Raw genomic sequence first — 12,752 nt, 5'->3', positions numbered from 1 at the left:
CAAAAGAAAACATAATAAAATTTTCATACTTTCAAGAACTTGTCAAAATCTGAATTAAAGCAGAAACACTCTATTTATAATAAAATTGATCTCATCTCATTAATTATCTCTAATGTAAAATCAAATTTAAGATTATTTTATTCTATTTCAGCAACCAACCCCACATTTAAATTCACAATGTATTTTCATAGACTCAAGGAAGACTCAAGTCAATTGGTGACCCCATAAAAGGATGAGAACTAGAAAATTACATTGCATAGATAGTTTGTGAGAAGTCAAAAAGACCAAATTAATGTAATTTCTTCCCTTTTATTTTTTCTTTCTTCCAAAGAAGCAGTGTATTCTTTTAGTAACAAATCATTCACACAAATATCCAAAATTATACACTCAAATAAACATTAACAAATCATACACTCAAATATCCAAAATTATTTCACATAAACGTCCCCTAATTTAGCATTATCAAAGAACATCTCATATGAATATCATTCCTAGTCTCTAAACCATAGAGCAGAACAGAAACATCTAATCTTTAACAACTACAATTACAATATCCAACTCAGATAAAAGCAACATCCAATCTGTACCAATTGCAACATCTATGACCTTTGCCCTTTTACTTTTGTATTTTCCTATCTTTCCTTTTTGAGAGATTAATTAGAATCCACCCAAATTCAATTAGGAATCAATAAACATACTTACTTGTGATCAAGATTTTGCAACACTTCAAAAATATGAAAAATATGCAACTGCTATATTTGTCAAGAACCAATGATGCCTTAAAATTGTGTTACCTAAGCTGTACAACCTGGAAAAGAATATCCATCGAATTAAAACTCACACGAACCACTACAACAAAACCAATTCCTTTTCAAAACATGCATAGAAAGTCAAAGGGAACATCCACCATACTTACCAATTAGTGAGACGAAGGAGGGTTTCCAGGATGGAGAAGTGGAGGTCCACCGGCGGATAGCGCAGCTGCACCACGTAGCTTCGGCGGCGCTGGGAAAACCCACATGCAACAGCAGAGCGGCGTCGTTCTTGTTCCAATTTTGGAGGCGCGATGGTCAGGGAGGCTAGGCACGGCGTCGAAGCGTCTGGAGAAGTGAGGGAAGAGGGTTGCGCTCAGGTAGCTTCAGTGAAGTCGCAAAGGCCAGAACCGCTAGGAGTGCCGTCGCGGTGTCCGGAGAAGAGAGGAAAGAGAGTTGCGCGATGGTTTCAGAGAATATGATTTATCTTGAGTCATTTTTGGATAATGTGCATTGGGTTATTGGATCCGAGTCCAAACACATTTGACTGAATTTTGGCTGATGTGCTTTTGGTCCCTAACAATTCAAAATCATACAGTAAGACATGATAATAATTATCTACATCAAAATAACCATGAGACTCATTGGCTAATTACCGGAACATTTTTGGTACAATTAAAATTTTTCAAATAATTTTGATATAGGGTCTAGAATTAAAGGACCCAAAGTAGCTACTTAGAACAATTTTGAAATAGTATTTTTCGGGTATCAATTTTTAAATTTATAAGAAGTGGACCGCTTTAAATAAAAATTGCTTAAAGAAATGACAATATTTTAATATTTTAATAGAAAATCAATTAAATTGTTTTACCTTGTATAACTATTTTTGAAATAATTAAAAATAATACAAAATTCAAATTGATTACAGATTAAGTATTGAAATGATAAGTTTTATATTTAATCTCAAAATATTATTCATTATATATGTTTTTACGAATATTAATATAGTATTTTGTAAGATTTAAAATAAAATTAAAATAAAAATCAATATTAGAGATCCTCATATGTTTCATTATAACTTTTTTTCTCTTTTCATGATGAGATAATATTAGTTTTAGTTTTTAAATTAAAATGCAATAAATAAAATTATTTCTTAAAACCACCACTGTCTCTTTTATAAAAACAGAATTTTCTTTTTATAATAAGTAAATAGTCATTTATAAAAACAGAAAACCACAGCGATGAATATTTGGACACATATTTTTTTTATAGAACAAAGTTGTTTTTTTGTTACATATCTCTTTCTTTTTTCGTATGTTTTCTTATTAAAAAAAATAACATAATGTGTGGTGTACTTTTAAGTAGAAAATGCAACATTTCAGATAAAATAATAAGAATAACATTTTTTAGAAAATATTATGAGGTAAAACAAAGTAGCATGTTATAAATTTTAATTTTTTTTTGGTTTTTCTGTTGGTAGAAAAATATAGGTAGCCCATTTGAGAATTAAAAAAAATATGATTAGCGTAAATTAGTAGATTACACTTCACACTTTTAGATATCAACCATTACTTATAATAAAATTTGTTTAACGATGAACCGACAAAAATCATTACACAAAACCCACTACTATATTTTTTTAATAACTATTTTTGCTATTTTTGTTCTCATTATATTTAACATCTCATGTTGTAAGACAAAAAAGAGTATTGAGGAGACCCAAAAGAAAAAGGGGGGAAAAATTCCTTGTTAAAGCTTACTGAAAAATTTCAACTTCAACTTAAAAGGTAAACCCGCGACTCCACTGGGGATCGAACCCAGAATCTCTGGTTGCGTAGACCAGCGCCTTATCCATTGGGCCATGGAGTCTTTTCAAGATTACCTTCATTCAATATTTTAAATATTCTAAGAAGTTTAGCTGATTCTGGTTCAGCCATGGCGTGCAATTCAATATAGTGTATTTGAAGTTGGGTCAATCCCCATTGAAGCTTCTGCTGCATATCCTAGTCTTCATCATCCATAGTTTGGTAACACTAGAACTTCAAAGCCAGCACCCCATCACCACCATAACCAACAAAAGCAACAACACTATTATTATTATTATTATTATTGTAGAAGCAGCTACAGGGAATGAATCAGAATCCGAAATTATTCCAATTCTATACATAAGAAAAAGGAAAAAAAAAGAATGGGAAAGAAGCAATCTTTGCGTAGCAAAGCTACCCAGATTGTATCTGTTATCCTGAATCCAATATCTGACTCTGACACTCTCAAACACCCTCCTCCAACACCTTCTGTAAGTTCCCCCTTTTCATTAATTATTGTTTTCTGATGTTTGTCTTAGCTTCTTGGCTTTGATGCATGCTAAAATTCAGGTCTCCAAGTACGAGGTTTATGTTTTTTTAGTTATTGTTCCTTTTCTTGCCCCTTAATTAAGTTTTGAAGGTTATTTTTCGTTTTTTGTTTTTTTGGCTTAAGAGTAAAGTTGAAGATGATTGATTGTTTTTCCTTCTCAGGATGAGGTAGGGGGATTAGGAGGAACAACAAGTGAATCAGAGAAAACTGAAGAGCGTAGCAATGATTTAGTTGATGGCCCTGATACCTCATCTTTCAGTGCATTTCTATATTCTTTCTTGTCTTCATCAGATGCTGGAGGAGATAATGCAAAGGTGCATGGACAGAGTGATGGTAAAGGTGCTTCAGGTGATGGTAATAACTCTTTACCCGATTCATCATTGAAGGAGAATAATGGTGGAAAGAAAAGCTTGTTCTCTAGGAGTAAGCAATCACTTGGTAGAGTTATTCGCCAAGCCGCTAGGATCGGTGGATTTCGCCATCAGGGGCGGAAGGATAATAATTCTGAAATGAATTCTGATTGTCTAAATGGTTCTGGATTGAATGGTGTTGAGATGAATCATCTTTCAACTGTGAAAGGGAAAGAATCAGAGTCTGTGTCTTTGGTTGACATGCCAGAAATTTCTGAGCCGTCGATGCTCCTTTCGGACGCGATGAGAAGTACTCTCTATGCTTCTCTTCCTGCTCTTGTTCATGGAAGGAAGTGGCTGTTGCTGTACAGGTATGAAGAGATGAAGATTCATTCCGAAGCTATTGATATTTTATTATGATTTTGATTTCTTGTGTGACATTTTTTCCTGCAGCACTTGGAGGAACGGTATATCACTTTCAACCCTTTATCGAAGAAGCATGCTTTGGCCTGGATTGAGTTTGCTGGTACCCTATAACTTTCCCTGAGCAAATTTTAATCATAAGCACACACTTCTCTATGGAGCTTGTAATGTATACTATACTGTATATGGAGTTTCAACACTAGCATTAGTTGTAGAATGGGATAGTTCATGTTTTCTACAAATTCAGGTCCCAGTTTGGAAGCCTGCAAGTCCTACATGACATTTGAGTTCTTTGCTATGGATTGAAAACTCTTAATACATTTTGAATTATCAGAGATATATTCAGTATTGGAATCTTTTATTTGTAACTTGTAAGGTTAATTTCTCTTTGTTTCTATCATGGATTGGTTCCAAATGTTAGTTATTCCATTTCAGGTTGTCGGAGACCGAAGAGGAGCTGTGTTTGGAAGCTTAGTTGAAGCACCTCTTAGACCATCCAACAAGAAATACCAGGTCAAACCAAAATTCATTTATCCAAAGATTATCTGATAGATTGTATCTGTTATTGTATTGTCGATGACAAATATTTGGTACAGGGAACAAACAGTACATTTGTTTTCACAAGTATTTCTGGCCATCCTGTTATATATCGTCCAACAGGTATCTTCTTCTGTCCGAGTTTGAACATGTTACTCTTTCATCCTTTTTGCTGTCATAATTATATGATGCTTAGCTAGCAATCAAAATTCAAGATTAATGAATCGGTGTTAGTTTTTCTTGTTATGTGGTGCATTGACATTTGAATCTATGGTGCAAACCTGAGAAATTATGCCCATGAAGATCATTAAAAGGTTAAATTTCAGGAATTGTGTGACATATGAACATAATTTCATCTTTCAACTATATATAAGAACCATTTCCTATGAGCCAATGAGGAATGCTTGAGTTTACTTTTATTCAGAAATGTGAGATTGTCGTCTGCTACATTCAATGATTAGTTTGTCAATGAGAGTTGAATTCGCTCCATCATAATTTCACATTCATCCGAATATCTATGAATTGTTAAAAATAATAAAAACACAATCATGTTCAATAGTTGACTCTAGTAGATTCTTGGAACCTTGAAATCTATTGCTAAGTCTTCAGCCTCAGCACGAGGCTTTTCCCAAATTTTGGAATACTTTTGTTTGTTTGGTTTTCCTTTTCTCTCTTTTCTTTCCCTTTCTTTTCTTTTGTTTGGTTTAGAATTCTAAATGCTAAACCTTAAACTAACCACAACATTTCAGGGTTAAACCGCTATTTCACACTATGCAACACTGAGTTCTTAGCAATTGGAGGAGGAAGTCATTTTGCGCTTTATTTGGATGGTGATCTGTAAGAACTTTCTACTTCCATCGCTATCTCTTTGCTTAAATTGTTACTTTCACACTGCCAAAAGGAAAAAATTGAAAAATGTAAAACGGAACAAATGTGAACATGTCTTCAATCATGTATCATCACCTTGTGTTTTTATTTAATCCATTTCAAACTCTTGCAATATACTTGAAGATTGAATGGCTCAAGCTCGGTCTCGGAAACCTACGGAAATCCTTGCCTTGCGAATTCTCAAGATTTCGAAGTGAAGGAAGTAGAGGTGCTCATGCAACTTCTTCGATTCTTCTCACTTACACACAACGTTACACACTCCTTCATCTTTTCTTGTTGCTACTTTCAAGAGACATTTATAGCTGAAGAAAACTAACTGATCTTTCTCTCATACACAGTTATGGGGCTTTGTGTATGCTTCAAAATATGATGAAGTACTTGCATTTAGCAGAACAGAGGCACCTGGCATCTGTCGATGGTAAATTTCGCGGAATATTTACCTGATGTGAATAAATCAAAGAGGTTTGGACTTTGGAGCTGCATTTCATGGTGGAATAATGTTCACTTTCCCTCTTGAGCAATGCGAAGTTCGTGTACAAAGGATAAAATGTTGAAGCCTTATGTATCCAATTATGTTAAAACTAACCATGTTAAAAGAAAATGTTATAACTAAGGAACGCATGTAAATACCAAAGCCTGTATATATGGAGTCCGTACACATGAAAAAGTCAGTCAATTTTGTTCAGGATACAAATTGGAGCAAATTTACGTTTTTGAGCAATTTTCAAGTAGAAATGGATCCTTTCATTTTTGTTTTTTTCAATTGATTTTGTAAAGGGTGCAAGGGTGATTTTGCACGTACAAAATTTTCTCTTACATGTTTTTTTTTTTTTTCCACTTAAATCTTGTGTGATGTGGGATTGAAATTACACTATACAACATCAATTAAGATTAAAAAAATTGAGAAAATCTATTGATCTAACAAATAGTATAGCACAAAGAGAATAGCATATGGGAGTAAGTTGATGTTCCAAAGAATTGAGTCTTGTTTTTTAATTTTTGGAAGAGGAACACGTTAAAATAACCAAAATATAAAAGAATCAATATTCAATAGTGTGCTTCTCAAAGGCAAGATGACCTGAGAAAGTTTATTTATTTATTTTGCATGATGTCCCAAGTTGAAAGACTATTGAGAGTTGAGACACAGAACGCCATCAAAGTGCCCTTGGCAGCTTGAGGGTACCCTCAGAGCCTCAGTATTATAGCAAACCAAAGAGCAAAGTTCTTATCTTTTGTTCACTTTACAGGAATTCTTCATTGTTGTTATTTATGAATTTGAGTTGCCATTGCAACTCCAGTTAAAGGACTCTTACTCAAACAAAATGTAAGAAAGATTGCTAACAGTATACATTAAACGTTATCTTACTCTGCTAGTGTCAAAACAGCTTAAAATGTTGTGCTAACCGTGCAAAATAAAATGAGCAACCACAATCTTCCTCAAGAGTTTAATTTTTCATCTACCTGAAAATAAGCCTCACTAGACAAAGCTTTGCATTTTTTTGTTCTTCAAAGTCAGAATAAAGGGCCTTTAGAGGGTCCCGTTTTTAGCCTAGGCTGTTTTTGCATCTGCTGCAGCCTCATATGCCGCTGCATGAACACCAAGAGCAGCACGGCCGGAAGGGTCAGGATTCTTTGACCATTCGGCATCCCATTCCACAGCTTTTGCGGTGCTGCACGCTACACTAGGACCTCCTGGAACGGTTGACCTTGCAGCATTCTGTTAAAATGGTTGCAACATAATTAGAGATGGGTTTCGGCAAGATATAAGTTTGTAACCAAAGTCAATTTGATTTGTCTTCAAATGCAAGGTCACTTGTCAAACTGCGAATCTAACTCTATATCAAAAGCTAGCTCGATAACAAAAACTACTTAAGTGTTTATAACCACCATTTCAGCTATATGTTTATGCTATGTCAGACGGAAATTTGAAGAACAATAATAAAAATGCCATAACTTTTACTATTTTCGACAATATTATCACTTCCTATTATTCTCAATACTTATCAGTTATCACACTGCTAACTGCATTCATTAACATGCATTATTTTCAACAAGATTTCATGAATACAAAAAAAGAAATGGGGGGATGTTTATTTTAAAAGGAAACTTAGAAAACCCACCTTTGGAAAGTGCTTCTCAAAAATTGTCCTGTAGAGGTATGCTTCTTTTGTTGTGGGAGTGTTTTCAGGGTAAACATAGTTAGCATGCAACAGCATTCCATCTGTGACCTGTTAGTTTGTAAAGTGAAAAAGAGCAGAAACCATGGGATGGCATCAATGGAACTCTATAAAAGTTAATTACTGATAGTTTGCAACACAAGAAGAAGTAAATTCGAAGCTGCAAGTAAGAGCTTACTTGTTGGTTAGCATGCTCCTTCAAGCCATCAATCCAGCTGTACCCTACACCATCGCTGAACTGTTCCTTCTGCCTGTACAAAATGTGCTAAAAATGGCAAAGCAATACAACGTTTCAGATAGCCTTCACCATGTGAGATGATAACAATCAGTGTGAGCCGGAAATTTTTTACAAACCTTTGGTAAATATGGATTTGTTTCGTCATCAAATGCATTGCGCAATACCCACTTCTCTATCCTTCCGAGATCAGGTCGTATCTGTGAAATGGTCATATATCTCATTATGTGATTAAGAAACTTAGCTAAAAAGATTAACTTCACATGACCATTGGATCAAATTCACAAAGGTTTCTTGTTATTAGTGTCAAGACATGCCTTATCCAGTAAGCTACACCGTAACACCTTAAAGAGTTGATAAGAAGTTGATGCAACAGAAGCATTATGATGATGAACAATGATCAAAATAATAAGACCTTAACAGTTAAATCGAAGCAAGAGAAATTCAATCAACATTGCAGGCGATCAAACCAAGAGGAACACAGAAAAAAGTGAACATAAAATACCATTTTCCACTCTGGATCAATACTCATGGCTGTGTTGATAAATTCTTTATCCAAGAATGGTACACGTGCCTCTATACCCCATGCTGAAGTTGATTTATTGGCTCTCAGGCAGTCATAAAGATGAAGAGCTTTGATCTGTGAGATCAGGAAACCAAAATCTTGAATGAAAAGGTAAAGTACACTAGGAATGAAGAGGAAGAAAATTTAATAGGTTAAGTGCATAAAATTTTCAAATTGCATTGAATCAAACATGACGATGTAACAATTTGCTATTACTTTTCGACATGTTTCTTCATGAAACTCTTCTTTATTAGGTGCTTTATGGAAATATAGGTAACCTCCAAATATTTCATCTGAACCTTCTCCCGAAAGAACCATTTTCACTCCCATGGATTTGATTTTTCTGGACATAAGGAACATTGGAGTACTTGCTCTGATAGTTGTCACATCATATGTTTCAATGTGGTAAATGACTTCTTCAAGTGCATCTATACCTTCCTGTTATGAAACAAAAGTACAAAAGGAAAAAGAACAAAAATTTGAGAAGCCAGGACAAGATTAATGTTTTTCAAAAATAGAGCAATGATGATAAACAACCACCTGAACTGTGAAATAAAGTTCATAATGTCGAGTACCAAGATAATCTGCTACCTCTTTTGCAAATTTCAAATCTGGAGAGCCCTGAACGGTGGCAAAATTCAAATGAAGCATGCACAATCTAATACGCCAATTTATTTTTTTAAAGAAGGATATTGAGGCTTATTTTCACCTATATTGAAGAACGAATTCTGACCTTTAAACCAATACAGAAAGTATGCAACTGTGATCCCCACTGTTGTGCAGCTGCAGATTGAGCCACAAAACGATTGGTCACGGCAGCAACAAGCGATGAGTCAAGTCCTCCCGACAAAAGAACTCCAAAAGGTACATCAGTCATCAACCTCTTAAGCACAGCCTAAATGATAGCATAGTATACCAAGGACAACAAGATAAATTAACAGGAAAGAATTATTTTCCTTCACAAATAAGCACATTAGAAAAATCAATCCTGACTCTCAATTATTGTCCATGCAGCACACACATTAGTAGTGTATCAAATAATTTAATGTTTGAAATCTTCCTTAACTAGATCTTGTAACCCCATAATTCGGTATCAGGACACTGGATTCAACATATCAGTGATGCAATATTCATGAAATGCCAATATATTTTTCCACCTAAGCAGTTTGCCGATCGAAACTAATGGTTTCAGATTCCTAAGCAAAGCGTAGTGTACAATAGTCACAGATATGACATGCAAGGCTATCTAAAGTTTTGAGAGTATCTGAACCACTCTCTAATAATATATATGCAGAATAATTGATATTTCAAAATGAGGAAGAATCATCTCAAAGTGGTAAATGAATTACATCGTGACTACCAAATAGTACCATACCTTCTCAAAGGCTTGACGTAAGATCTGAGGATCATAGGGTGTTGATGGAATTTGCTCTGTGAACCATGGTGGATTGTACCATCTTCTTAATCCTCCTACAAGCACGACACATTTTAACAATGTTCATGAATTACATAATATAAAAAAATGTGTAATTTAAAGAACAAGAATACAAGGCATGAACACGTCTATACCCTGTTTGCTGGAATATATATGCCCTGGCGGAAAAGATATGAATCTCTCACAATCATCACTTAAAGCTTTCATTTCAGATGCAAACCATGTCGATCCTGCAAATAAATCATCCCTTCCATAGGTAAAAACATTTGATTCATTAATGTGACACAAAAGCATGAACAAACAAGCCAAATACTGAGAGGATTAAACTGTGTTTGAAAACCAATATGTTGTGCAGTGTTAATTATACTTAAAACACAAGGGTATGTATTGGTTTAGACACTCAAAATGTTTCAACTGCTGGAAACACTGAGATGGCAACCAGCTTGTGATTTATTTCACTTTTTGGAGCCACTGAAACCATTCTGTAAATATCTTGCATTGATTTAAATTGGACAATAGTTAGCTCACTAGCATTTGGTTCGTACCAAGAGATGAAGGATGATAGAGACACGCCTCCAACATCCCTTCTTTTAGAAGGTACACAAATTAGTTCAAAAAAGACATGTCTCTTGTGTCTCTCTATTTTAGAAGTAGAGAAAATATCTAAAGATCTGTCCTGGGATAGGGAGGATTTTCAAGTTTTTGTCTTTGTTCCCTTCTACAAATTTATTTCTATCCCCGGTGTCTGTGTTTCCTTTATCTCAGAATAGTAACCAAACACAACCTTTGAGATGTTGGACATCATCCAGCTCGAGGTGAAATTTTCAAAAATGTCCCAGCAATATCAAAAACAACAAGAAGAAGGGGACCCCACAAACCATCAAGGCCCCATCCCAAGTAAAGAGGGGTAATGCCAATAGCGTCGCGAGCAGCAATGAAGCTTTTATCTCTTGTGTCAAGAAGGACAAAGGAGAACATCCCATCCAGCATATCAATAAATTCTTCTCCATACTCTTCGTACTGCATGATGACCATGTTGTTATGATAAAGATGAAACGAAACAAGACTACATTGGAAATATAATACATATAACTCATTGGGGGTGCTGGTTGTTGTTGGGGGGGGGGGGGGGGGGGTTGATCATAGTCAGTAAATATAAAAGATTCCTCAACACTTACAAGATGAGCAATGACTTCACAGTCGCTTCCAGTTCGAAACTGGTGGGAACTCAATTTCTGTCTCAGTTCCTTATGGTTATATATCTCCCCATTTACCTAATGGAACAGTTTCAACAAGAAAAGAAAATATATAAGCCTAAACAAGCATTTGGGAACTGTACTAAGCATACATATCATCAAAATTAGTTCAATAAAAAGGACTGCACACATGAGTGTATTTGAGCTCCAATTTCAATCGGACAACTGATTTTTAATGTCATACTCTTATACATGCTAAAAAAAGTACATGTTACTAGAGCCTCCTGCCTAAATAGTATACCACACAACACCTCTTTATTTGTAAATCATATATACTAACATCTTTCAGAATTAGATTACATGACACAATGCATATTTGTGTTATGTCTTGTGCAATATCACCTAATCCAAAAATGATTGGGGGAAAAGAAATAGAAATATGCATTTACTATCAATAGGCATTGATTGTAGACTTAAAGCTCCATATTACCATATTCATCTGACTTCCAGAATTAAAATGAAATAAATAAAGCATTCTTCTAAGGAACATTCAAATGATGCAAATATATAATTATAATAATAATGTAATCATAGGTGCATACTGTGACAACAACAGTCTTGTCTTCGTTATAAAGAGGTTGATCCCCTGAAGTGGGGTCAACAATAGCAAGCCTTTGATGAGCAAGATAACAATCTCCATGGCAATGCAATCCACTCCAATCAGGTCCTCTATGCTTCAATCTGCATTCTCCAACTCCATTTCACAATCAATCAGAACCAAATCACAAAAATAATTAAAAAAATGACTGAACTCCTATGTCGCCTAAAAACCAAGCATCAAGAAATCTTTCAAAAGCGCGTACACTAACGCAATTAGAAAATTGCAATTTTCAATGTTTTTGTTAAATAAGTTGAAAGCATTTAAAGTTTGCTACCAATTAAAATACAAAGAAACAAGTTTTGAGAAATGTGAGTGCATGATGGAAAATCGAACCTGCGAGATAACTCGATGATGCGAGCGCGCTTGGCCTGAGAGTTGTCAACACAACCCAAGACTGCAAGGATTCCGCACATGGCGGCTGCAAAGGGAAGAAGAAGAAGAGAAGGAAGCAGAAGAGAGTACGGAAGAGAACACAATAAGGTAAAAAAAAATTAAAATGTGAATAACTGAATATGACGTATCACTAATTCACGAAGATATCTTAGTACAAGTTAGTATTTATTTTAGTAAGTTTATTACTCCTTTTATAAATTATTAATGTTTTATTATTATTTTCTTCCTTTTCATAATATGATGATTCACACGTGATGTCTGAAGATACTCATGTAAAATATACAATAATAGCAAAAATTGAAAAAGTGGGTATTTGATTGATTGAATATTCGGCGAGGGTTGGTGTCAGAAACCAGATTCCACTCCCAACTCCGAAGATTCGTTTTGGTTTTGCTGTATGCTTTATGCTTTGCTTTTTATTGTAGAGTCAACGGTGGGAAATGGATACTCTCTAGAATTAAAGGTGAGAGATCACATTTTATTCTCTCAAGTGTTAAAAAAAATAAAAAAATCCATTTGGTGAAAAAAAAATTCAAAACACTATATACATAAAAATCCTGAAAAAAATATTATTATAATTTAATATAAATTTTAAAATATTATCTAAATCTAAAATATTATATAAAAACCAAAATCTTATATGATTATCAATGTACAAATTATATAAAGAAACATGAACTAACAAAAGAAAACAACAATTATAAATTTATGAATAAAGTATTCTTTTTTTAAATTTTTAAAAAATTTTAAGTTTTAATTTATTTTAATTTTATTCTTAATATTTT

General features: G+C 34.2%; 2 protein-coding genes and 1 non-coding gene across 3 annotated transcripts; 1 reads left to right on the top strand and 2 right to left on the bottom strand.

Moving 5' to 3' along the window:
• Window positions 1-2,460: 2,460 nt before the first annotated feature.
• LOC112715178 (uncharacterized) lies at window positions 2,461-5,999 on the top strand. The gene is made up of 8 exons (XM_025766947.2): window positions 2,461-3,048; window positions 3,269-3,828; window positions 3,911-3,983; window positions 4,316-4,393; window positions 4,477-4,540; window positions 5,167-5,254; window positions 5,429-5,513; window positions 5,644-5,999. The coding sequence occupies exons 1-8, from the start codon at window positions 2,941-2,943 to the stop codon at window positions 5,725-5,727; spliced, it is 1,140 nt and encodes a 379-aa protein (XP_025622732.1). The 5' UTR covers window positions 2,461-2,940; the 3' UTR covers window positions 5,728-5,999.
• Window positions 2,549-2,621, bottom strand: TRNAR-ACG (transfer RNA arginine (anticodon ACG)). Its single transcript has one exon. It is a non-coding gene; the product is annotated as a tRNA-Arg (tRNA).
• A 362-nt stretch (window positions 6,000-6,361) lies between the features above and the next one.
• Window positions 6,362-12,353, bottom strand: LOC112715177 (asparagine synthetase [glutamine-hydrolyzing] 2). Its single transcript, XM_025766946.3, has 14 exons — window positions 11,908-12,353; window positions 11,516-11,654; window positions 10,896-10,991; window positions 10,596-10,737; window positions 9,852-9,947; window positions 9,658-9,752; window positions 9,016-9,177; window positions 8,823-8,903; window positions 8,499-8,720; window positions 8,223-8,357; window positions 7,837-7,917; window positions 7,661-7,747; window positions 7,426-7,533; window positions 6,362-7,022 (listed from the first exon to the last, which is right to left on the bottom strand). The coding sequence occupies exons 1-14, from the start codon at window positions 11,985-11,987 to the stop codon at window positions 6,855-6,857; spliced, it is 1,692 nt and encodes a 563-aa protein (XP_025622731.1). The 5' UTR covers window positions 11,988-12,353; the 3' UTR covers window positions 6,362-6,854.
• Between the last annotated feature and the right edge of the window lie 399 nt (window positions 12,354-12,752).

This window comes from Arachis hypogaea, chromosome 10 (genome assembly GCF_003086295.3).
Source record: "Arachis hypogaea cultivar Tifrunner chromosome 10, arahy.Tifrunner.gnm2.J5K5, whole genome shotgun sequence".
Classification (NCBI taxonomy): domain Eukaryota; kingdom Viridiplantae; phylum Streptophyta; class Magnoliopsida; order Fabales; family Fabaceae; genus Arachis; species Arachis hypogaea.
Note: the sequence above shows the minus strand (reverse complement) of the source record. Positions and strands in the feature narration are given on the sequence as shown.

Coding starts and splice junctions, on each gene's coding strand:
- LOC112715178 (XM_025766947.2), top strand. CDS start 2,941: ATGGGAAAGAAGCAATCTTTGCGTAGCAAAGCTACCCAGATTGTATCT. Junction 3,049..3,268: donor ACCCTCCTCCAACACCTTCT/GTAAGTTCCCCC, acceptor TTTCCTTCTCAG/GATGAGGTAGGGGGATTAGG. Junction 3,829..3,910: donor AAGTGGCTGTTGCTGTACAG/GTATGAAGAGAT, acceptor TTTTTCCTGCAG/CACTTGGAGGAACGGTATAT.
- LOC112715177 (XM_025766946.3), bottom strand. CDS start 11,987: ATGTGCGGAATCCTTGCAGTCTTGGGTTGTGTTGACAACTCTCAGGCC. Junction 7,918..8,222: donor TTGATCCAGAGTGGAAAATG/GTATTTTATGTT, acceptor ACCATTTCACAG/ATACGACCTGATCTCGGAAG. Junction 7,534..7,660: donor AGGAGCATGCTAACCAACAA/GTAAGCTCTTAC, acceptor ACAAACTAACAG/GTCACAGATGGAATGCTGTT.